Here is a 26,797-nt window from a genome sequence, read left to right on the forward strand (position 1 = left end):
GAAGAAATGGAAGCAGTGACAGATTTTACTTTCTTGGGCTCCAAGATCACCGCAGACGGTGACTGTAGCCATGAAATTAAAAGACGCTTGCTCCTTGGGAGGAAAGCTATGGCAAACCTAGACAGCATAGTAAGAAGCAGAGACATCACCTTGCCGACAAAGGTCCGTCTAATCAAAGCTATGGTTTTCCCAGTAGTAATGTATGGCTGTGAGAGCTGGACTATAAGGAAGGCTGAGCGCCGAAGAATTGATGCTTTCGAACTGTGGTGCTGGAGAAGACTCTTACGAGTGCCCTGGACTGCAAGGAGGTCAAATCAGTCCATCCTAAAGGAAATCAACCCTGAGTGCTCATTGGAAGGACAGATACTGAAGCTGAAGCTCCAATATTTTGGCCACCTAATGCGAAGAGAAAACTCCCTGGAAAAGACCCTGATGCTGGGAAAGACTGAAGGCAAAAGGAGAAGGGGACGGCAGAGGATGAGATGGCTAGATAGCATCACGGATGCAATGAATATGAACTTGAGCACGCTCCGGGAGAGAGCGCAGGACAGGAAGGCCTGGCGTGCTATGGTCCATGGGGTCACGAATAGTCGGACACGACTGAACGACTGAACAACAAAGGGCTTGGGGTTGGGTCCGGAGGCAGTTGCAGCAGTTATACATTAGAGAAGAGGTGGGGAGAAGGTAGATCAGGATCCACTGGTAGATCTCTGGGTGATTTGTAGTGAATCAGCAAGGAGTTCTGATTCCCAATTGTTTAACTTAGAAAGAACAACAATATGACTTTTTCCAGTCTAAATTTGGTGCTGAAAAGAAAGCGGAAGTTAATCAGGTGCGAACTTTTGTGTGAAAGGACTGTGAGTTCAGTTCAGCTTTGATACTGAAAATAAACTTCTAGGCTTGAACTTGCCTGGAGTCACCCTGTTCTTTAATTCTGTGTGTATGCCTTTTGCACCAGGCTCTGGCTGGTGGATCTTGGGGTTTTAGTAAAAAATAAAATAGATTTGACAAGCCTGAAGTCTGCTCACCTCTGCTTTAGAGCATGTGTTTCCCCTTCTCTTGCTTACCTATGCAGGTTGCTCTGCTCTGTCCTAGCACCCTCAATTGTTGGAGTGGGGTGTTAGCAATGTGCTCAAGTTCCCATGCACTGTGAGCCCAGCTGTTTTGCGCAAGGTGCTCCCTTGGTGTGCAAAGTGCCCTTTCCCCATAGTTCTATCACAAAAGTTCTCCTTTGTGAACCTAAGAGGGCACAACATAAGGCCAGAGCGAGAGAGCCCCATGCCCTGTCATCTGAGTTACTGGTGGTGGCATGCAGTGGCACTGGGTCCTGATATACACCGTATCCTATGTTCTGTTGTGGGGATGTGGGCGGGGGCACTATTTAATGTCCTTCCTTCCTTTGAAATCATTATTTGCACCAGATCTGGGGCTGATGTAAGCTTGTGCCATTGACAGGGGCTTGGCTGTGGATTGAAGCAGGCATGGATTCTGCTCTTTCCCTGTGCCACCCACATCCCACCCATGACTCTACCCCATTTAGGCTGTTCAGCTGGTGTATCTTCACTGGTAGAAGGGCTCTAGTGCTGGCATTTTGTGCTAGCATATCTGGAGTGTTCTGCCAGCACAGCAGGGCTTCTGCCAAATTCAGTGAGCCCCTCAGCTACCAGATCTTCCCTTGAAATTATTTGCAATAGCCTCTCACAATCTGAATTCAGTGCAAACTAATGTGTCCTTTGCACATGCTGGGAGCACTTGGGAGCCAAGATGGGTTGTCCGCCCCCACCCCACCCAGTAGCTCCCACAAGCCAACACAGCTCTCGGTCTCAGTGCTTCCAATTAAGGCAAACACTAATCTTTGTAAAAAGGAGGGTGGGCAAATGACCAGAATGAGCATCCCATAGAGTGGGTTGATTGAATGAATGTTCTCACGCCAACAGATATTAAACTGAGAAGTTGGCTGCTAATGGAGGTTGTGTGAAAGTAGGGCAGCCTTCCCCAGCCTGATACCCTCCAGATGTGTTGAACTACAGCTCTTATTATCCCCAGTCAACATTGCCAATGCTGGCTGGGGATGATGGGAGTTGTAGTCCAACACTTCTGGAGGGCGCCAGGCTGGGGAGGCTGAAGTAGGGAAACTGAGTTTGCTTGAGATAACCCATTTGCGTGTGTTCCTAAGGAAAGTGGCTCATCAGTGTGACACTGTGTACTTGCTCAGCTCTCCGTGCAGGACAGGCCCTACCATTAGGCAGGCAGAAGATGCTGGGAGGTGGCAGTGAGGTGCTGGAGGAGAGAGCTGCGTGTGTGTCATGCAGCCTGTTTTGTGCCCCCTAATCTAGCCTGCTGTCCTCAGGTGCAGTGGAGGAATGTGTCCCATCTCCAGTATCAAAGTAAAATTCAGCTGCCACTCCAGGTAGCTTTTGTACATGGAATGGGAAAGGGGTGCCATCCTGTTCTTCGCCTCAGGCAGCAAAACGTTTTGGGGCAGTTCCTATCACAGAGGCTGTTTAAGAGCATAGTTACATGCCGGAAGTCCCCAGTTCAGATCTCAGTTCGCATGTTAATTTACTAAGGGCACAATCCTGTGCATGTTTAGACAGCAAAATGCCCTACAACTCTCAGCAGTCTTCAGTCAGCATCACTGGATGGGCCATGCTGGGAGCTGCAGGATTTTTTCCTGTCTACCTTACAGGATTGTTGCAAGAATAACTGAGGTAATATATATGAAATTCATGCTTTGACTGCGTATGGAAAGTGCTATAAAGAAGGAGTCGTCCTTACAAAGATTCCACTTTAACACAGTTCAGTGTTTTCAGGCATCAGTTACAAAATCAAAATCAAAACTGATGAGTTGTAGGGGAAATTTGTTGCAGACTTTCCACTACTTCATCTATATTATTTTTGTTGGCAGCTTTCTAAACTTACTGATGCAACCAATATGTTTCAGTCTGCATTCCTATGTACTCTTACCTGGGAGTAAACCCCCTTGAACTCATTGGACCTTACATGCATATGTTGCCTGTCTATTTTCTTTCTCTCCATTCAGCACAAGTATCAGTAGTTCATTGCCAGAGAGCTGCCTTTTATTATTTCTTGTTGTAAACCAGATTGTAGATCCAAAAAGAACTAGTCCTAAGATGCTGGAAAAATGGCCTTATTCTTTAAGAAGCCCAAAGTGTTTCAGATCTATATATTCATAACGCCCTTCCTTAGGAGCTATAAAAAGAGACAATACATTTGTTTACTCTCTTTGTATTGTCTCTTTTTATAGCTCCATGGAAGGCCATTACTAAATGAAATGCATTGGGCCTCTTAAAGAATAAAACAATTTTTTCAACGTCTTGAGACTAGTTTTCTCTTTTTGGATCTTTAGTGGATGCTTTCCAGTTCTCTCATACTTTCCATAAACCAGGATTGTGCCACAACTGTTGCTGCTGAGATGCATTTGATGTGGTACTTTTTAGGACTAGAATAGAAGCTCTCTGAACAGGGATGCTTTCTAATCAGAACTCTGTTCCCCATAGGAAAACCCAGCATTTCAGGAGATATTTTGTTCCTAAATTAAGACACAATATCTAAAATTGAACTGCAGCTTGCCTAAAAAAAGTACTTTTTTAAAAAGTACCCTTCAAAAAAATACACTAGCTGGGATAGCATCTTAGGGCCCATCTACACCGGGCTTTTATTCCGGGGCAGGTACAAGTCAAGGTCCCTTGTGATAGATGATATAGTCACGACTTCGCAGCCATCCGTGGTTTTCGCCTGGAAAATACGGAGTTCCAAGGAGTCGTTTTGCTGCAGTGTTTTTCGTTTACTACGGGTTTCCCTGTGCTTGTGAGCCATCTGTCCCTTCCCCAAACTAACTTCACATTTTGCAGTGGGTGTGTTGTAGGCGTGCGTAATGCCTGTGTCACTCTGTGATGCCCCTTTACGCCCCTCATCCCTTTGCAGCTGCGCAGTTACAGATGCACAGAGGGGCATTTTCATATTTAATCACACTTCCGCACATATTTGCAGCTTTGTGTCTTTGCAACGGTTGCTTTTGGACTCAGTGGCCAAGGGCCGGGGGGGGGGTTCTTGGGGGAGGAACAACATCTGGGAGCCAGGAGATTTGGGTTCTAGCCCCCACTCGGCCATGGAAGCTCACTGGGTGACTTTGGGCCAGTCACAAACTACCTCACAGAGTTGTTGTTGTGAGGCTAAAATGGAGAGGAGGAGGATTATGTACGCCACCTTGGGTTCCTCAAAGAGGAAAAAAAGGCGGGCTATTAATGTAATAATAAATAAATAAATAAATAAATAAATAAACTTCACTCCGGCCACCATTTTGGGGCGATGGCTAGGCATGTAGCACTTACGCTTGTGAATACGAACCATCGCGAGAGCCTCAGGCTGGAGAACTGACAAACTGATGGTGCGGAAATGAAGGAGCACAAAACACCCAATTTTTACCTAAAAACAGTCGGAAAGACACAGCAGAGCCCCTCAAATACAAAACAGCCACTGAAGTGTCACACCCCCACACTCATGGGACTGCACAGCTTCACATTTCAGTATAATGGCAACAAAAAAAAGAGGGCATGGCAAGTCTGCTAGGGAAGCGCGCAGTACGTTACAAGTGTATCACAGGACATGGTGATTTGAAGCTGCATTGCTGCACAGTTGCGATGTGGTGGGGGGTCAAAGCGGTGTCATGTAGATGGGGCCTTAGTCTTCAGAAGGCAAATAACACAAATCTAAGTGCATGTCCTGTGTTAGGCATATCGTATCCATGTGTGAGTGCACATACTTGTGCTCATCGGTGTGAGAATGAGGGAGAGAGTGACAGCATGCATTGACACAAATTATTTCAACCATTTTAACTTAAAGTCCTCTTAGGACAAGTAAATGGGGAATGCAAGTGCTTAGACAGACAGACAGGTCATCACAGACTGAAATAATGACTGATACAAGAGGCGGAGTCTTTCTTTAGTTCATTGTTAGGCATTCATTTGGTCCAAAGTCTCTAGTCAATCCCCACTTCATGGATCACTGCCTTGTTGTGGCGAAGGGGCTTGCGTAACTCAGTGAAGCAATAAGCTATGCGGTGCAGGGCCACCCAAGACGGACAGGTCATGGCAGAGAGTTCTGACAAAATGTGGTCCACTGGAGAAGGAAATGGCAACCCACTCCAGTATTCTTGCCAAGAAAACCCCATGGAACGTATCACAAGGTTAAAAGAGATGACTCCGGAAGATGAGCCCCTCAGGTTGGAAGGTGTCCAATATACTACTGGGGAAGAGCAGAGGGTATTTCCAAGTAGCGCCAGAAAGAGTGAAGCGGCTGGGCCAAAGCCGAAAGGACACTCAGCTGTGGATGTATCTGGTGGTGAAAAGAAAATCCGATGCTGTAAAGAACAATATTGTTTAGGAACCTGGAATGTCAGATCAATGAATCAAGGTAAGCTGGAGGTGGTCAAACATGAGATGGCAAGATTGAACATCGACATCTTGGGAATCAGCGAACTAAAATGGACAAGCATGGGCAAATTTAATTCAGGTGACCATTATATCTACTACTGTGGGCAAGAATCCCTTAGAAGAAATGGAGTAGCACTCATAGTCAATAAAAGGGTGAAAAAAGCAGTACTGGGGTACAATCTCAAAAATGATAGAATGATCTCAGTACGAATCCAAGACAAACCATTCAACATCACAGTAATTCAAGTCTATGCCCCCGCCACTGAGGCTGAAGAAGCTGAGGTTGATCGGTTCTATGAAGACCTACAATACGGTCTAGAACTAACACCAAAAAAAGATGTCCTTTTCATAATAGGGGATTGGAATGCCAAAGTAGGAAGTCAAGAAATCACCGGGATAATAGGTAAGCATGGCCTTGGTGTACAAAATGAAGCAGGACAAAGGCTAATAGAGTTTTGCCAAGAGAACATGCTGATCATAGCAAACACTCTTTTCCAACAGCACAAGAGGCGACTCTACACATGGACATCACCAGATGGTCAATATCAAAATCAGATTGATTATGTCCTTTGCAGCCAAAGATGAAGAAGCTCCATACAGTCAGTCAAAACAAGACCTGGAGCTGACTGTGGCTCAGATCATGAGCTTCTTGTTGCAAAATTTCGGCTTAAATTGAAGAACGTAGGGAAAACCACTAAACCAATCAGGTATGACCTCAATCCGATCCCTTATGAATACACAGTGGAAGTGATGAGTAGATTTCAGGGATTAGACTTGATAGACAGAGTGCCTTAGGAACTATGGACGGAGGTCCGTGACATTGTTCAGGAGGCAGCAACGAAATCCATCCCAAAGAAAAAGAAATGCAAGAAAGCCAAGTGTCTGTCTGATGAGGCTTGACAAGTAGCTGAGGAAAGAAGGGAAGCGAAAAGCAAGGGAGAAAGGGGAAGATGTATCCAACTGAATGCAGAGTTCCAGAGAATAGCAAGGAGAGACAAGAAGGCCTTCTTAAATGAACAATGCAAAGAAATCGAGGCAAACAACAGAATGGGAAAGACTAGAGATCTTTTCAAGAAAATTGGAGATCTCAAGGGAATGTTTTGTGCAAAGACAGGCATGATACGGCAGGGACCTAACAGAAGCAGGTGAGATTAAGAAGAGGTGGAAAGAATACACAGAAGAACTATACAGGAAAGATCTGAATGTTCTTTCCGGTATAGGAACATCCTAGATGTATACTGTATACGGACATCCTCTAGGATGTCTGTATACAGGAACAACCTTTCCTGTATATGGACATCCTAGAGAGTGAATGTCAAGTGGGCATTACTAACAACAAAGCTAGCGGAAATGACAGTATTCCAGCTGAGCTATTTAAAATCCTAAAAGATGATGCTGTTAAAGTGCTGCACTCAACATGCCAACAAATTTGGAACACTCAACAATGGCCACAAGACTGGAAAAGGTCAGTTTACATTCCAATTCCAAAGAAGGGCAATGCCAAAGAGTGTTCAAACTACCGTACAGTTGTGCTCATTTCACATGCCAGCAAGGTTATGCTCAAAATCCTACAAGCTAGGCTTCAGCAGTATGTGAACCGAGAACTACCGGAAGTACAAGCTGGGTTTCGAAGAGGCAGAGGAAGTAGAGATCAAATCGCCAACATTCGCTGGATCATGGAGAAAGCAAGAGAATTCCAGAAAAACATCTATTTCTGCTTCATTGACTATGCTAAAGCCTTTGATTGTGTGGATCACAACAAACTGTGGCAAATTCTTAAAGGGATGGGAGTACCAGACCACCTTACCTGTCTCCTGAGAAACCTGTACGACGGTCAAGAAACAACAGTAAGAACCGGACATGGAGCAACCGATTGGTTCAAAATTGGGAAAGGAGTACGACAAGGCTGCATATTGTCGCCCTGCTTATTTAAGTTATATGCAGAGTACATCATGAGAAACGCCGGGATGGATGAATCACAGGTCGGAATTAAGATTGCTGGGAGAATTATCAACAACCTCAGATACGCAGACGATACCACCCTAATGGCAGAAAATGAAGAGGATCTGAAGAGCCTCTTGTTGAGGGTGAAAGAGGAGAGTGCAAAAGCTGGTTTGAAACTCAACATTAACAAAACGAAGATCATGGCATCTGGCCCCATCACTTCCTGGCATATAGAAGGGGAAGAAATGGAAGCAGTGACAGATTTTATTTTCTTGGGCTCCAAGATCAGCGCAGATGGTGACTGTAGCCATGAAATTAAAAGACGCTTGCTCCTTGGGAGGACAGCTATGGCAAACCTAGACAGCATAGTAAGAAGCAGAGACATCACCTTTCCGACAAAGGTCCATCTAATCAAAGCTATGGTTTTCCCAGTAGTAATGTATGGCTGTGAGAGCTGGACTATAAGGAAGGCTGAGCACCGAAGAACTGATGCTTTCGAACTGTGGTGCTGGAGAAGACTCTGACGAGTCCCCTGGACTGCAAGGAGGTCAAATCAGTCCATCCTAAAGGAAATCAACCCTGAGTGCTCATTGGAAGGACAGATAGTGAAACTGAAGCTCAAATATTTTGGCCACCTAATGCGAAGAGAAAACTCCCTGGAAAAGACCCTGATGCTGGGAAAGATTGAAGGCAAAAGGAGAAGGGGACAGCAGAGGATGAGATGGCTAGATAGCATCACCGATGCAATGAATATGAACTTGAGCACACCCCGGGAGAAAGCGGAGGACAGGAAGGCCTGGCGTGCTATCGTCCATGGGGTCACGAAGAGTCGGACAAAACTTAACAACTGAACAACAACAACTCTAGTCAATCCATTGGTTTTAAAGTTTTGCATCATGTTAGCTTCTAGACACATTTTTAAGCTGTTGTACAAGGCCTCGTTTTAGAACTAAAGTCAAATGTAGAAGATGGAGCTGTTGCCTAATGTGTTCAGTTGTTTGCTGTACAATGGTCACAATCTCACACAGAGTGGGGCATAAGCCTATTGACTGCAGTCTCTGTAACTACCTCTGTCAGGCTGAATTAGGCGTTCATGGCAGCAGACTCATGTCTTAGAATGTGGGTTACTATTGAACAGCTTTAAAATGGTGGAATGGGGAGAGGTGAAATTGAGAAGTGCTGGGTGGGAAAAGTGTGTGGAACCCTTCCAGTGCCCATTGCATTCCTGACACACACACACACACACACACACACACACCCTGCTGCCAGGTTCATTGCCACTCTTGGAGCCTAACTAGGAGAGACAGGAGGAAGTTCATGGCAGAAAAGCAGTGAGCAGGAGAAAGGTTCAGCACTCCCTCCCCACTGCTCTACAGCCAGTGGTGCAGTCCAGCTAGGCTGGACCTAAGGGACCAGTGGGCTCCCAAATAACCACTCAGAGAGCAGTAAGCAATGGGGGCCTGGGCAAACAGCAGCAGCAGCATCTGGGCCAACATGACCATGCCAGGCTCCACTGTAGCTGCCGCTGGTGGCTGCAGCATCCTTTCTTCTTACTATTTTAAAAAAGATTTTATAGTTAATGGGTGGGTAGTCATGTACATGGCTAAAGATGCTCATTTTATTATGGCGTTTTGAGCGTAAGACAGGCTGCACAAGACAGAACTCTGCAGGGTAGTGCTCAATGGAGGGCACCTGGAGAAAGGGAAGAGGAGAGGGGATGACAGGGAGCTGAGAAGTGTGCCTAGCAAACTCTGGTAGCTATACTGAGATCCCGATTGATTCCCTTTCCACAGTGATGTGACCTTTCTGGTTGGCAGAGAGAAGAAGGAAGTCTTTGCCCATCGCTGCCTCCTGTCCTCCCGCTGCCAGGCATTCCGTGCAATGCTGAGCCAGCCCCAGGAGATGCAACAAGCCCCCCTGATCCTGAGCCACCTGCAACCAGAGGTGTTCCTTGCAGTCATTGAGTACATGTACACTAACAGTGTCACCCTCAACAACCTCACTGTAAGTATGACTTGTACTGATATGGGCTGGGCTTCCAGGGAAGTGACTACACAGAGGATAGGTTAGAATTAGTAAATGGTGCTATTAATATGCGAATGAGACTAGACAAGCCTTCTAAACCAGCATTGCAGATAAGCTCAAAAATCTTACCAGCCCCACCAAATATTTTTAGCAATAGGTAAAATAAACTTTTTCTCCAGCCTTTTCCATCTTCTGGCTGATGCTTATTGCGGCTGCTGTTTGCAGATGTGTTCATTTCATACAGTGTTTTTAATCATGTGCTCATTTTTCTGTTTTCACTGTATCTTTTGTTGTTGGACTGACAACACTTTTATTGCTGGTCATCTTGAGTATAGTTTTTTTTCTGTGGAAAAGTATCTCTCAAATTTATGATTATGACTTATGATGGTCATCTCGTAAAATGTATATGATTATTTAGGATAGCAGTCTAGTAAAATTCATATGATGATTATGATGATTTTTTAAAACTGGCCATGGCAAACTACTTGCCTAGAAAGAATCATTATATACCCTGGGTGAGTGGCCAATTGCCAGGGCATTCTATATCATAAAAATGGGAGCAAGTTACTACTAAAATGTTACAATGTAGCTGCTGCTTGGCTAAGACTCTGTTCTAGTAAACACAGTAACGATCTCTGAAAAGTAAGTAGTTTTAGTGTCTTGTTGGATTTGGTCCATCCTTTGCATAGCTTTACCCAGTTCTTAATATTTGACACCAGTCTTTCCCCACAAAGCCTTGAATCACAGAACCACTGAAGTGAGTTCTGAAACCCTGCCTCTTCTAACTGCAGCAGAGGTAGACACTGGGGGAGGGAAGGGACTGGGTGTTTGTGCAAGAATCTTGGCTTAAGCAACTACCATTAGCAGTTTCCAGATAATGAGACTGTTGCTTAGCATTTTGTTAATTTAAAGCTACTGGCTGCAATCCCAAAATCACTGGCACAGACCTGATTCAAGAAAGGCAATGGAATTATTTGCGAGTCAGTGGCTTCAAAACCATGCCCATGCACATATGACGGAGGCTTTTTTTAAATCATTCATTAATTCACTTATCACATTTCTATACTACCCAATAGCTAAAGCTCTCTGGGCTGTTCTCAACATGATAAAACATAATATAAAACATACCAGCATTTAAAACAGTTTGAAACAGTTAAAAACAATTAACGATATAACTACCAGGACCTGATAAAAACAACCACTAACATTAAAAAAGCCCCCGAGGGTAGAGGAAAAGCTTAACAGGCAGACATCACTGCGGAGAGCATTCCACAATTGGAGGTCCACCACTGATTAGTCCCTCTCCCTTGTTGCCATGCCCCGAACTTCCCTCAGAGGAGGACCTCAGATATTGATCGTAATGTAATGTAGATTCGTACCAGAAGAGGTGCTCCATCAAGTATTGTGATCTCAAGCCACATTAGGCTTTAAAGGTCAAAACCAGCACCTTGAATTGGGCTCAGAAATGTACAGGCAGCCAGTGCAAGTGGGCTAGAATCGAGGTTATATGTTTATCCTAGTAGGGAAGGGAAGTCTCGTTGATGTAGAGAATTGGACTTTGTGGTGCCAATCACCATCAGATTTTTGACACATTCTCTCTTCAGCTGTCCTTTCTCTGATTTATGTTTTATTTTAGATTAGTATTTAGGGTGTGGGCTATGTTATTCACCGGTGCAGTGTGATTGCAGAATGCAGATAATTCTGTCTTTCCCATGCCACGTTAGCAGCAAAGTCAACTGGGAAGGCCAGATTTTCAACTTCAGAGATCCTTTCTGAGGTGGAAATTCCTATGTCTATTAAACTGATTATCTTGATCTAGAAGATGCATATAAAACTATTTGGGGCTTGGTTTTGGGGACAGAAACTGCCTTGGTCATGCTGATTGAAAACATATGCCAGGAAGGGATGGGAGGAGTGCTATCCTGTTTTTCTGGATCTCTCAGAAACTTTTGATACCATTGACCATGGTATCTTTCTCTGGAGCCTTTGTGGGTTGGGAGTTGACAACATCACTTTGCAATGCCTTGGCTCTTATCTACCCACTCTTTTAATTTTATAATTTTTTTTGCTGCATGTTTTTTAATAAGTATATTGTTTCATACTGCTATATTATTTATCTGCTGTTGCAATGCTATTTTTAGAAGTGTTTTATAGACTGTGGTTTTATAGTTAATAATTATGTTATTGTTTTTATGTTTTAATATGTTGTGAGCTACCTTGAGGGGGCTAGTCCTGGTGAAATAATTAAATAAACATTTACAACCAGAGTTGGATGGCTTGATGCACTGCTCATGAAGCGGCAGCGGAAATGAAGATGGCAGGCACACCTGGAGCCTTGGCTGATACTCCACTGAGCCTGGCTGCTTGACCCCAGCTGTAAATGTTAAAAAAGAAAAAGAATGGGGCAGGACGGGGAGAATATTGTGGCGACTGATGTCACCCCTGTTGGCACCAGACCTATCTCCTATCATGGTGCTGGCCTCCATCATCTGCTGCTGTCTCCTGTGGTAGCTTGGGGCCCCCCGAGCTTCAGGGCTCCAATCTTATGCCCTAAAGGCTGGTCCTAACAGGGCCACTGCCTCCAGGTTTGAGGAGGCCATGGGCAAAGTGTTGTTTAATGGGCCCCCTCTTCCATCAGTGGATCATGGCAGGCTTACCAACAGTGTCGACAGCAGTGCTCCAAACTGTATCAGATGGTAGGCCATTTTAATTTCCCTGATGTAGCATTGTTCTCCCCTTCATGGATCACTGCCTTGTTGTGGCGAAGGGGCTTGCGTAACTCAGTGAAGCCATAAGCTATGACATGCAGGGCCACCCAAGACGGACAGGTCATGGCAGAGGGTTCTGACAAAATGTGGTCCACTGGAGAAGGAAATGGCAAACCACTCCAGTATTCTTGCCAAGAAACCCCCATGGAGCGTATCACAAGGCTAAAAGAGATGACGCCAGAAGATGAGCCCCTCAGGTCGGAAGGTGTCCAATATACTACTGGGGAAGAACAGAGGGTATTTCCAAGTAGCGCCAGAAAGAGTGAAGTGGCTGGGCCAAAGCCAAAAGGACACTCAGCTGTGGATGTGTCTGGTGGTGAAAAGAAAATCCGATGCTGTAAAGAACAATATTGTTTAGGAACCTGGAATGTAAGATCAATGCATCAAGGTAAGCTGGAGGTGGTCAAACATGAGATGGCAAGATTGAACATCGACATCTTGGGAATCAGTGAACTAAAATGGACAAGCATGGGCAAATTTAATTCAGGTGACCATCATATCTACTACTGTGGGCAAGAATCCCTTAGAAGAAATGGAGTAGCACTCATAGTCAACAAAAGGGTGGGAAAAGCAGTACTGGGGTACAATCTTAAAAACTATAGAATGATCTCAGTATGAATCCAAGGCAAACCATTCAACATCACAGTAATTCAAGTCTATGCCCCAACCACTGATGCCGTAGAAGCTGAGGTTGATCGGTTCTATGAAGACCTACAACACCTTCTAGAACTAACACCAAAAAAAGATGTCCTCTTCATCATAGGGGATTGGAATGCTAAAGTAGGAAGTCAAGAAATCACCGGGATAACAGGCGAGCATGGCCTTGGTGTACAAAATGAAGCAGGACAAAGGCTACTAGAGTTTTGCCAAGAGAACACGCTGATCATAGCAAACACTCTTTTCCAACAGCACAAGAGGTGACTCTACACATGGACATCACCAGATGGTCCATATCGAAATCAGATTGATTATGTCCTTTGCAGCCAAATATGGAGAAGCTCTATACAGTCAGTCAAAACAAGACCTGGAGCTGACTGTGGCTCAGATCATGAGCTGCTTCTTGCAAAATTTTGGCTTTAATTGAAGAACGTCGGGAAAACCACTAAACCATTCAGGTATGACCTCAATCATATCCCTGATGAATATACAGTGGAGGTGAGGAATAGATTTCAGAGATTAGACCTGATAGACAGAGTGCCTGAGGAACTATGGACGGAGGTCCGTAACATTGTTCAGGAGGCAGCAACGAAATCCATCCCAAAGAAAAAGAAATGCAAGAAAGCCAAGTGTCTGTCTGATGAGTCTTGACAAGTAGCTGAGGAAAGAAGGGAAGCGAAAAGCAAGGGAGAAAGGGGAAGATATACCCAACTGAATGCAGAGTTCCAGAGAACAGCAAGGAGAGACAAGAAGGCCTTTTTAAATGAACAATGCAAAGAAATCGAGGAAAACAACAGAATGGGAAAGACTAGAGACCTTTTCAAGAAAATCGGAGATCTCAAGGGAATGTTTTGTGCAAAGACAGGCATGATAAAGGACAAAGAAGGCAGGGACCTAACAGAAGCAGGTGAGATTAAGAAGAGGTGGAAAGAATACACAGAAGAACTATACAGGAAAGATCTGAATGTCCCTGATAGCCATGATAGTGCGGTCACTGAACTTGAGCCGGACATCCTAGAGAGTGAAGTCAAGTGGGCCTTAGGAAGCATTACTAATAACAAAGCTAGTGGAGATGACAGTATTCCAGCTGAGCTATTTAAAATCCTAAAAGATGATGCTGTTAAAGTGCTGCACTCAATATGCCAACAAATTTGGAACACTCAACAGTGGCCACAAGACTGGAAAAGGTCAGTGTACATTCCAATTCCAAAGAAGGGCAACGTCAAAGAGTGTTCAAACTACCGTACAATTGACTCATTTCACATGCCAGCAAGGTGATGCTCAAAATCCTACAAGCTAGGCTTCAGCAGTATGCGAACCGAGTACAACCGGAAGTACAAGCTGGGTTTCGAAGAGGCAGAGGAACTAGAGATCAAATCGCCAACTTTAGCTGGACCATGGAGAAAGCAAGAGAATTCCAGAAAAGCGTCTATTTCTGCTTCATTGACTACGCTAAAACCTTTGATTGTGTGGATCACAACAAACTGTGGCAAATTCTTAAAGGGATGGGAGTACCAGACCACCTTACCTGTCTCCTGAGAAACCTGTACGAGGGTCAAGAAGCAACAGTAAGAACCAGACATGGAACAACCGAGTGGTTCAAAATTGGGAAAGGAGTATGACAAGGCTGTATATTGTCGCCCTGCGTATTTAACTTATATGTAGAGTACATCATGAGAAAGGCCAGGTTGGATGAATCACAGGTCGGAATTAAGATTGCCGGGAGAATTATCAACAACCTCCGATACGCAGACGATACCACCCTAATGGCAGAAAGTGAAGGGGATCTCAAAAGCCTCTTGTTGAGGGTGAAAGAGGAGAGTGCAAAAGCTGCTTTGAAACTCAACATTAAAAAAAGGAAGATCATGGCATCTGGCCCGATCACTTCCTGGCATATAGAAGGGGAAGAAATGGAAGCAGTGACAGATTTTATTTTCTTGGGCTCCAAGATCACTGCAGATGGTGACTGCAGCCATGAAATTAAAAGACGCTTGCTCCTTGGGAGGAAAGCTATGGCAAACCTAGACAGCATAGTAAGAAGCAGAGACATCTCCTTGCTGACAAAGGTCCATCTAATCAAAGCTATGGTTTTCCCAGTAGTAACGTATGGCTGTGAGAGCTGGACTATAAGGAAGGCTGAGCACCGAAGAATTGATGCTTTCGAACTGTGGTGCTGGAGAAGACTCTGACGAGTGCCCTGGACTGCAAGGAGGTCAAATCAGTCCATCCTAAAGGAAATCAACCCTGAGTGCTCATTGGAAGGACAGATACTGAAGCTGAAGCTCAAATATTTTGGCCACCTAATGCAAAGAGAAAACTCTGGAAAAGACCCTGATGCTGGGAAAGACTGAAGGAAAAAGGAGAGGGGGACAGCAGAGGATGAGATGGCTAGATAGCATCACTGATGCAATGCATATCGACTTGAGCATGCTCCGGGAGAGAGCTCAGGACAGGAAGGCCTGGCGTGCTATGGTCCATGGGGTCACGAAGAGTCTGACACGACTGAACAACTGAACAACAACAACAAGCATTGTTCTGGGGCACTGGGGGATGTTGGCATCTAGACCCAGTTTCCCAGGACTGCTCAACACACCACTCTGGATATTTTTTAAAAATGGGGCTCTGGACAAGTATTAGCAGTGGGCCCTGCTGGGGTTCTGGGGCCCGGCAGTTGTCCAAGGATGCCAGGTGTTGATGTAGACCCTACAAATACCCTTTTACAAACCAGAAAGTTTTCCAGAAAATGAAGGGAATCAACAAACTGCGTTGTGTTCCATGCCTTGTGTTAAGTGGAGGAGCTGAAAGCTTGTGAAAAGTATGAACTTGCTGGAGACACTGTAAAAACCTTCTGGACATATTACTGTCTAGAATGGTGCTTTCCTCTTCTCCTGGGCAGCTCTAGAGAAATCCAGACTATCTTGAAGAAATTGATCAGGCCAGTTTGTAACCTCTTCATTGAAATGCACTGTCTGTAAGAGATTTGTTTGTTTGTTTATTTATTTAAATTACTTCTTGGCTTCCTTTCAGGACAGAAGCCCTCCCAAGGCAGCTTACAGCAATAAAATACATAAAAACAGTTAAAATATTAAAAATGATAAAAACATAAACACAATAACATAGCAATAAAAACAATAAAAGCAACAATAAAACCGACAACAACAACAGCAAGTGTAAACACTGGGAAGCATCAGAAGCATAATGAAATCCTATAGACACTTCCCAGGGTGTTGAAGAGTAAAAGGGTGAGAAGGCCAGATACAGTGGACTCGGGCATGGGACATCTGTGACAGAGAGGATCAACTGCAAAGTTCTTACAAAGATAACTCTTTCATTTGTTTTCCGTGCAGGCCCTGGAGGTCCTGACTTCATCCATGGAGTATGGTCTGGATGACCTCAGCAGGGTAAGATCCATGCCTTGTGGTCTGTGTTGATTCCCCATGCGATGTAAGTGCAATGATGCCTGTATGTCACAAGAAGTGGATACTGGTTTGTCCAGTGCAAGGGATGAAAGTGTTCTTCCTGTCCCTTGACACAGCTTTTGGGACACTGCAAGGCATGTCCTTGGCTGCTGTAAACTGGCCTGCCAATAATTAAACCCAGATTCCCTCGATCCCAATCTCAGTGGATCCAACACAAGCATGCCTTCCATTGTGAGCCTGTTCTTCCTAGTGAATGGAGAACCCTGCAAATGTTGGCCCAGATCCAGATCCATACAGTGATCTCTGTCCCTCATCAAAGCCTGGCATTGTTAAGACAGAGAAGCATTCCATCGTACTATCTTCCTCCTCCCTGTGAGATTTGGGAAATGGTAAGTAAATGATGGCTTTGTAAATGAATGATGGAAAGATAAATGCTGGGCACAGTTACTACTAGGCTCAGGCCTGAACTCGACTGAATAGGAGTGTGCTGCAAAGTAAGGTCTGAATTTACAAGAACATTTTGCTGAGATTTGTTTTTCAGAGCTTACGCCTTCAGTTTAGTGAGCAGAAATGTCGGACCCCATGATTGACCTTAAGTTGAGTCTGTGTTATATATAGATTTTCCACTAGTTAGTACCTACCAACCACTTACAGAAACTTGGGGGGCATTACAGAAACTGCCCTTGTTACATGAGTAATTAATTTCACTTTTATGGGTGGGAAAAAGTCTGCCTTTCTCAGTTATACAAAAGGGCCTAGAGCCTAGACAGGGGAATTGCCAGGGGAATTGAGGTAGGGAAGCTCCATGATGTTATTGGAAGACAGTAACTATACTTTTGGGAACTGAGAACTATGTATATCTTTAAACTGCAGGTGACTTGGAGGAAGCTGCATAGACTGATGACTTTCAGGTTCACACCAGCTTTAGAAAAAATGTACCACTATGACAGCAAAGGAGCTTTGGCATAGCAGATTGCTGTTAGCGCAGGAGTTGCTGATGCTGTAAAACTGTTCTAATGACTCCAGTAAAACCTACCTCATTCAGACACATCTAATCTGGATAATTCCCTATTCTGAGTGGATTTTCTGTCCCCACTTAGTTTGCTTCTATTCTATTTTGGACAAATTCCATATCCTATCCAGGTGTCCTGATATGGAGCTTCTTCATTTAAATCCTTAGTTACACAATCAGCTTCCTGACAAACTGATAGTCAGCTGGATTCTCCTTTTGCTGATTCAGGGGTGACTCCATGTTTATACAAGTGTCAGTAATGCATCTGGGCTGGTATTTTTTGTGTGTGATTACTTTTTGCATGCCCCAGCCATCTCTGTAGTCTTCCAGGTTGTTGAGTTTTTTTCATGGTAAATCTGGCATCTCATTAAAGAGGTACAAACTTTTCTGTGACTGATATGAATGGAAGCTAGTTCTGACCCTCTTCCCAGCCTCTGTTTTGTCTGCCTTCATTATCAGAGTATTTTTTTCTTTTCAAAAAGTTTTAAATACTATGTTTATGCTGCTGTGTTCATATATATTTTTAAGACAGAAGCTAAAAGTGGGTTACTTCACAATCCCATCTGAAGGTTTCTTTGCCATTTTGGAGCACACATTTCAGCATACCAAAACAACTTAACTGAGGTATTGTTGTTGTTCAGTCGTTAAGTTGTGTCCGACTCTTCGTGACCCCATGGACCATAGCACGCCAGGCCTTCCTGTCCTGCGCTCTGTCCCGGAGCGTGCTCAAGTTCATATTCATTGCATCGGTGATGCTATCTAGCCATCTCATCCTCTGTCGTCCCCTTCTCCTTTTGCCTTCAGTCTTTCCCAGCATCAGGGTCTTTTCCAGAGAGTTTTCTCTTCGCATTAGGTGGCCAAAATATTTGAGCTTCAGCTTCAGTATCTGTCCTTCCAATGAGCACTCAGGGTTGATTTCCTTTAGGATGGACTGATCTGACCTCCTTGCAGTCCAGGGGACTCGTCAGAGTCTTCTCCAGCACCACAGTTCGAAAGCATCAATTCTTCGGCGCTCAGCCTTCCTTATAGTCCAGCTCTCACAGCCATACATTACTACTGGGAAAACCATAGCTTTGATTAGACGGACCTTTGTCGGCAAGGTGATGTCTCTGCTTCTTACTATGCTGTCTAGGTTTGCCATAGCTTTCCTCCCAAGGAGCAAGCGTCTTTTAATTTCATGGCTACAGTCACCGTCTGCGGTGATCTTGGAGCCCAAGAAAGTAAAATCTGTCACTGCTTCCATTTCTTCCCCTTTTATATGCCAGGAAGTGATGGGGCCAGATGCCATGATCTTCGTTTTTTTAATGTTGAGTTTCAAAGCAGCTTTTGCACTCTCCTCTTTCACCCTCAACAAGAGGCTCTTGAGATCCTCTTCACTTTCTGCCATTAGGGTGGTATCGTCTGCATATCGGAGGTTGTTGATAATTCTCCTGGCAATCTTAATTCCGACCTGTGATTCATCCAACCCGGCGTTTCTCATGATGTACTCTGCATATAACTTAAATAAGCAGGGCGACAATATGCAGCCTTGTCGTACTCCTTTCCCAATTTTGAACCAATCGGTTGTTCCATGTCTGGTTCTTACTGTTGCTTCTTGACCCTCATACAGGTTTCTCAGGAGACAGGTAAGGTGGTCTGGTACTCCCATCCCTTTAAGAATTTGCCTCAGTTTGTTGTGATCCCCACAATCAAAGGCTTTAGCGTAGTCAATGAAGCAGAAATAGACGTTTTTCTGGAATTCTCTTGCTTTCTCCATGATCCAGCGAACATTGGCAATTTAATCTCTAGTTCCTCTGCCTCTTCGAAACCCAGCTTGTACTTCCAGTAGTTCTCGGTTCGCATACTGCTGAAGCCTAGCTTGTAGGATTTTGAGCATCACCTTGCTGGCATGTGAAATGAGCACAATTGTGCGGTAGTTTGAACACTCTTTGGCGTTGCCCTTCTTTGGAATTGGAATGTAAACTGACCTTTTCCAGTCTTGTGGCCACTGTTGAGTGTTCCAGATTTGTTGGCATATTGAGTGCAGCACTTTAACAGCATCATCTTTTAGGATTTTAAATAGCTCAGCTGGAATACTGTCATCTCCGCTAGCTTTGTTGTTACTAATGCTTCCTAAGGCCCACTTGACTTCACTCTCTAGGATGTCCAGCTCAAGTTCAGTGACCGCACTGTCATGGCTATCAGGGACATTAAGATCTTTCCTGTATAGTTCTTCTGTGTATTCTTGCCACCTCTTCTTAATCTCATCTGCTTCTGTTAGGTCCCTGCCTTCTTTGTCCTTTATCATGCCTGTCTTTGCACAAAACGTTCCCTTGAGATCTCCAATTTTCTTGAAGAGATCTCTAGTCTTTCCCATTCTGTTGTTTTCCTCAATTTCTTTGCATTGTTCATTTAAGAAGGCCTTCTTGTCTCTCCTTGTTATTCTCTGGAACTCTGCATTCAGTTGGATATATCTTCCCCTTTCTCCTTTGCTTTTCACTTCCCTTCTTTCTTCAGCCACTTGTAAAGCCTCATCAGACAGCCACTTGGCTTTCTTGCATTTCTTTTTCTTTGGGATGGATTTCGTTGCTGCCTCCTGAACAATGTTACGGACCTCCGTCCATAGTTCCTCAGGCACTCTGTCTATCAGGTCTAATCTCTTAAATCTATTCCTCACCTCCACTGTATATTCATAAGGGATATGATTGAGGTCATACCTGAATGGTTTAGTGGTTTTCCCTACGTTCTTCAATTTAAGCTGAAATTTTGCAAGAAGCAGCTCATGATCTGAGCCACAGTCAGCTCCAGGTCTTGTTTTTACTGACTGTATAGAGCTTCTCCATCTTTGGCTGCAAAGGACATAATCAATCTGATTTCGATATTGACCGTCTGGTGATGTCCATGTGTAGAGTCGTCTCTTGTGCTGTTGGAAAAGAGTGTTTGCTATGATCAGCGTGTTCTCTTGGCAAAACTCTATTAGCTTTTGTCCTGCTTCATTTTGAACACCAAGGCCATGCCTGCCTGTTATCCCGGTGATTTCTTGACTTCCTACTTTAGCATTCCAATCCCCTATGATGAAGAGGACATCTTTTTTTGGTGTTAGTTCTAGAAGGTGTTGTAGGTCTTCATAGAACCAGTCAACCTCAGCTTCTTCGGCATCAGTGGTATACAACTGAGGTATACAACTGTGCAAATTGTGCACAAATTGTGCAAATTCAGGATTTTAAAAATAAAATATAAACAGAGTGATCTTGTTCGTGACTTAAACCCAGAGTGGAATAAGATTGTTCCTTAGGAACCCTACACTAAAGGAACACAGGGCTATGTCACCAGAAAGCGATTATCCTGGTGTAGCAATACCATTGTGCTGGCAGGACACTAGTGCATGCGGAGCATGGGTGAAGTGGGAGCACAGTGTGGGTGGAACACAGGAACACAGTGGGAGAGGGGTAGCTCAGTGGTAGAGCACCTGCTTTGCACACAGACGGTCCCAAATTCCATCCCTGGCATCTCCAGGCAGGTCTAGGAGATCTTGCCTGAAACCCTGGACAGCTGCTGCCAGTCAGTGTCAACAATACTGAGCTAGATGGACCAATGGTCTGACTTGGTATAAGGCACCTTCCTATGTTCTGAATGCCATTATGCCTGCAAAACAGGTGGCCTAAGTGAACAGACTCCCACTGAAGTCAGTGGACAGCTCCAGACAACTGCCCCCTCCCCCTGCAGCTGCAACAGGGGATATTGTTCCAACTAGCTCCACAGCCAGTAATGGCACTCCATGGCCCCTGACTTTGCCTATGCAGGTTGGCTCCCTCTGTGTCCGCATTAGAAGTGGGTGTTGCCACCACCACAGTCCCTGATCAATGGACACTGGCAGAGTTTCCAGGTAAGGTATGGGCATGTCTGCCATTTTTACACCATATTTGTATTTTCTGGTTGTGTTCCCCTCCCCCTTTCTCTGGCTGAACGTGCATTGCGTTGGTTAATTATTTAGTTATTTAAAACATTTGTATCCCATCCTATATCATTAAGATCTCAGGGCGGCATACAGATAAAATCAGCTTAAGCAGTATAAAACAATAAATAATTTAAACACCTAAAAACATACCAAACCATTAAACAAGCTAATACCAATTAAAATCTAAACAATAAAACAGTTAAAACAGTGTGCTACTTTAGAGAATGCATTTAACCCTGAAAGGCTTTGGTAAAAAGCCATGTTTTTACTTGGCGCCAAAATGAGACCAATGTCTGTGCCAATCGGTCCTCCAAGGGGAGGGCATTCCACAACCAGGGTGCCACAGCAGAGAAGGCCCTCTCCCACGTCCCGCCATAGTGTATGTCTTGCACTGGTGGGACGCAGAGGCGGGCCCCTCCAACAGATCTCAGTCCTTGGGTAGGCATATATAAGTAGAGGCACTCCCTCAAATATTGAGGTCCCAAGCGGCTTAGGGCTTTAAATGTCATCCCCAAAACCTTGAATTCCAACCAGAAGCGTACTGGCAGCCAGTGCAATTCCTTTAAAACTGGTGTTATATGATTTTTATGAGATTTTCCAGTCAGCAGTCCAGCTGCTGTATTTTGCACTAGCTGCAACTTCTGAATTGTCTTCAAGGGCAGCCCCACATAAAGTGCATTGTAGTAGTCTAATCAGGACGTTACCACCACATGTACTACTGTGGCTAGGTTATCCCTGTCCAGAAAAGGCCGTAGCTGGTTGATCAGCCAAAGCAGGCCCCAAGTACACCAGGCCACATAGTCCACCTGGGGCTTCAGTGACAGGGATGGATCTAGGAGTACTTCCAAGCTATGCACCTGCTCCTTCAGGGGGAGTTCAGACCCATCCAGGACAGGTCACTTACCCAATTCCCAGACTTGGGAACCACCAGTCCACAGAGCTTCCATCTTGTCAGGATTTAGCCTCAGTTTATTGGCCCTCATCCAGCCCATTATAGCCCCCAGGCGCTGGTCCAGCACCTTCACTGCCTCAGCCGACTCTGACAACAAGGAGAAGTAGAACTGAGTATCATCAGCATAGACACCCCACCCCAGAACTCCTAATGACCTCACCCAACAGCTTTATATAGATGCTGAACAGCATGGGGGCAGCTGTTCCATCAATATTATGTCAAAACCAATATATCTTTGGTTCTGACATAATGTGAGTACAGGATTTCTCTGTTAGTGCTCTTTTTTAATGTAAAAACCAAAGTATCTCAAAGAAACATGTCATTCGCACTGCTCTGATACTGCTCATGCATTAGCATTGAAATCTGGGGAGTCAAAGGAGCTTTTAGAGGACATTGATAGAGATGTCTGGCAGTGCACAGAACATATTTTATTTCATAAAAGAGGAGGCCTTCAGACATTTTCTGTTACCACTAGATATGTATATAGGTAGGGTGAGAACAGGTGCCGTATATTGAAAAGAGGATGGGTACATTTAAAAATAAGTGTGTGTGTGAATGCAACGGAACATAATAATTTGGCCTTCAATATTAACATTCTTCCCCTTCATGGATCACTGCCTTGTTGTGGCGAAGGGGCTTGCGTAACTCAGTGAAGCCATAAGCTATGCGGTGCAGGGCCACCCAAGACGGACAGGTCATGGCAGAGAGTTCTGACAAAATGTGGTCCACTGGAGAAGGAAATGGCAACCCACTCCAGTATTCTTGCCAAGAAAACCCCATGGAACGTATCACAAGGTTAAAAGAGATGACTCCGGAAGATGAGCCCCTCAGGTTGGAAGGTGTCCAATATACTACTGGGGAAGAGCAGAGGGTATTTCCAAGTAGCGCCAGAAAGAGTGAAGCGGCTGGGCCAAAGCCGAAAGGACACTCAGCTGTGGATGTATCTGGTGGTGAAAAGAAAATCCGATGCTGTAAAGAACAATATTGTTTAGGAACCTGGAATGTCAGATCAATGAATCAAGGTAAGCTGGAGGTGGTCAAACATGAGATGGCAAGATTGAACATCGACATCTTGGGAATCAGCAAACTAAAATGGACAAGCATGGGCAAATTTAATTCAGTTGACCAATATATCTACTACTGTGGGCAAGAATCCCTTAGAAGAAATGGAGTAGCACTCATAGTCAATAAAAGGGTGAAAAAAGCAGTACTGGGGTACAATCTCAAAAATGATAGAATGATCTCAGTACGAATCCAAGACAAACCATTCAACATCACAGTAATTCAAGTCTATGCCCCCGCCACTGAGGCTGAAGAAGCTGAGGTTGATCGGTTCTATGAAGACCTACAATACGGTCTAGAACTAACACCAAAAAAAGATGTCCTCTTCATCATAGGGGATTGGAATGCTAAAGTAGGAAGTCAAGAAATCACCGGGATAACAGGCAGGCATGGCCTTGGTGTACAAAATGAAGCAGGACAAAAGCTAATAGAGTTTTGCCAAGAGAACATGCTGATCATAGCAAACACTCTTTTCCAACAGCACAAGAGGCGACTCTACACATGGACGTCACCAGATGGTCAATATCGAAATCAGATTGATTATGTCCTTTGCAGCCAAAGATGGAGAAGCTCCATACAGTCAGTAAAAACAAGACCTGGAGCTGACTGTGGCTCAGATAATGAGCTGCTTCTTGCAAAATTTCAGCTTAAATTGAAGAATGTAGGGAAAACCACTAAACCGTTCAGGTATGACCAAAATCATATCCCTGATGAATATACAGTGGAGGTGAGGAATAGATTTCAGAGATTAGACCTGATAGACAGAGTGCCTGAGGAACTATGGACGGAGGTCCGTAACATTGTTCAGGAGGCAGCAACGAAATCCATCCCAAAGAAGAAATGCAAGAAAGCCAAGTGGCTGTCTGATGAGGCTTTACAAGTAGCTCACGAAAGAAGGGAAGCGAAAAGCAAGGGAGAAAGGGGAAGATATACCCAACTGAATGCAGAGTTCCAGAGAATAGCAAGGAGAGACAAGAAGGCCTTTTTAAATGAACAATGCAAAGAAATCGAGGAAAACAACAGAATGGGAAAGACTACAGATCTCTTCAAGAAAATTGGAGATCTCAAGGGAACGTTTTGTGCAAAGACGGGCATGATAAAGGACAAAGAATGCAGGGACCTAACAGATGAGATTAAGAAGAGGTGGCAAGAATACACAGAAGGTCTATACAGGAAAGATCTGAATGTCCCTGATAGCCATGATAGTGCGGTCACTGAACTTGAGCCGGACATCCTAGAGAGTGAAGTCAAGTGGGCCTTAGGAAGCATTAGTAACAACAAAGCTAGCGGAGATGACAGTATTCCAGCCGAGCTATTTAAAATCCTAAAAGATGATGCTGTTAAAGTGCTGCATTCAATATGCCAACAAATCTGGAACACTCAACAGTGGCCACAAGACTGGAAAAGGTCAGTTTACATTCCAATTCCAAGGAAGGGCAACGCCAAAGAGTGTTCAAACTACCGCACAATTGCGCTCATTTCACATGCCAGCAAGGTGATGCTCAAAATCCTACAAGCTAGGCTTCAGCAGTATGCGAACCGAGAACTACCGGAAGTACAAGCTGGGTTTCGAAGAGGCAGAGGAACTAGAGATCAAATCGCCAACATTCGCTGCATCATGGAGAAAGCAAGAGAATTCCAGAAAAACGTCTATTTCTGCTTCATTGACTACGCTAAAGCCTTTGATTGTGTGGATCACAACAAACTGTGGCAAATTCTTAAAGGGATGGGAGTACCAGACCACCTTACCTGTCTCCTGAGAAACCTGTACGAGGGTCAAGAAGCAACAGTAAGAACCAGACATGGAACAACCGATTGGTTCCAAATTGGGAAAGGAGTACGACAAGGCTGCATATTGTCACCCTGCTTATTTAACTTATATGCAGAGTACATCATGAGAAATGCCGGGTTGGATGAATCAGAGGTCGGAATTAAGATTGCTGGGAGAATTATCAACAACCTCCGATATGCAGACGATACCACCCTAATGGCAGAAAGCGAAGAGGATCTCAAGAGCCTCTTGTTGAGGGTGAAAGAGGAGAGTGCAAAAGCTGGTTTGAAACTCAACATTAAAAAAACGAAGATCATGGCATCTGGCCCCATCACTTCCTGGCATATAGAAGGGGAAGAAATGGAAGCAGTGACAGATTTTACTTTCTTGGGCTCCAAGATCACCGCAGACGGTGACTGTAGCCATGAAATTAAAAGACGCTTGCTCCTTGGGAGGAAAGCTATGGCTAACCTAGACAGCATAGTAAGAAGCAGAGACATCACCTTGCCGACAAAAAAATCAAAGCTATAGTTTTCCCAGTAGTAATGTATGGCTGTGAGAGCTGGACTATAAGGAAGGCTGAGCGCCGAAGAATTGATGCTTTCAAACTGTGGTGCTGGAGAAGACTCTGACGAGTGCCCTGGACTGCAAGGAGGTCAAATCAGTCCATCCTAAAGGAAATCAACCCTGAGTGCTCATTGGAAGGACAGATACTGAAGCTGAAGCTCCAATATTTTGGCCACCTAATGCGAAGAGAAAACTCCCTGGAAAAGACCCTGATGCTGGGAAAGACTGAAGGCAAAAGGAGAAGGGGACGGCAGAGGATGAGATGGCTAGATAGCATCACGGATGCAATGAATATGAACTTGAGCACGCTCCGGGAGAGAGCGCAGGACAGGAAGGCCTGGCGTGCTATGGTCCATGGGGTCACGAAGAGTCGGACACGACTGAACGACTGAACAACAACAACAAATTAACATTCTTCTGTTGGACAAGTTTTTGGTGTGCATGTGACTGTGATTATTATTTTTTTTTGTAATTATGCCCCCTGGGAGAGGCATATTTTTCCCAGATCTGTAGCAGCAAGGGACTATGTAGAATTCATCCCTGTCCCCCTGACTGCTTTCCCAGAGACAACATTGCAGCAAAGACTCATAAAACTGTGAGAAAGTAAGAACAGCTGGATGAGAGAGAGCTAGGGCCTGGGTGTTGGTGAGTGAACTGGTGACTTTCACTAGGTTAGGAAGAGGATCTAAGGGATGGGTGGGGGTGGGGATGGAGTGGAGAAGTAAACAAAGGGCAAGTGAGAGCTGGTCAGGAATAGAAATTTCCCCAGCTGCTTTTGGAAGACTTGAAAGCATGGGGCATTGTGTTCACTGGGGAATTTAATGACCTGTCATGTCCCTGCTGGGTCAGTGATCCAAGAATAGTTCTTACGTGACCATCAGGAGTTCCCCTTCTGCTGCAAGGATCTGAGGATGTGGGAGTAGCAGGGAACTCCATTCTGGTGACTTTGCACATACAGCACAGGATACTTCACGAAGGCAACTGAGAAGCAGTTAATAGCATTGTCTTGGCAACTTTGGGAGGAAATATCAGTTTTAGCCTGTGAGGGAATTCTGAGAGGTTAAATAGAAGGGAAGGGAGTTTCAGAAAATGAGATGGAGTGGATAGTCATGAAGGATTTGATTTGAAGTTTCACACAGTAGACGAAGTTGTAATATAAACTGAAAGCGTAAGGAGAGAAAACTAGTAGGAAGGAATAATTCATGGTGGGGAAGCAAAACCAGAATG

General features: G+C 44.5%; 1 protein-coding gene across 2 annotated transcripts in view; it reads left to right on the plus strand.

The window, feature by feature from the left end:
- Positions 1-26,797, plus strand: part of BTBD19 (BTB domain containing 19) — a 121,193-nt gene that overhangs the window by 10,820 nt on the left and 83,576 nt on the right. For both annotated transcript variants that reach the window (XM_084848284.1, XM_084848283.1), the window contains exons 2-3: positions 9,194-9,404; positions 16,198-16,251. In XM_084848284.1, the coding sequence (XP_084704410.1) occupies positions 9,194-9,404; positions 16,198-16,251 (265 nt within the window). The remainder of the gene's footprint in view (positions 1-9,193; positions 9,405-16,197; positions 16,252-26,797) is intronic.

The sequence above is a fragment of the Heloderma suspectum genome, chromosome 4, assembly GCF_057233095.1.
Source record: "Heloderma suspectum isolate Gila_16-S chromosome 4, 16-S_ref, whole genome shotgun sequence".
Taxonomy (NCBI): domain Eukaryota; kingdom Metazoa; phylum Chordata; class Lepidosauria; order Squamata; family Helodermatidae; genus Heloderma; species Heloderma suspectum.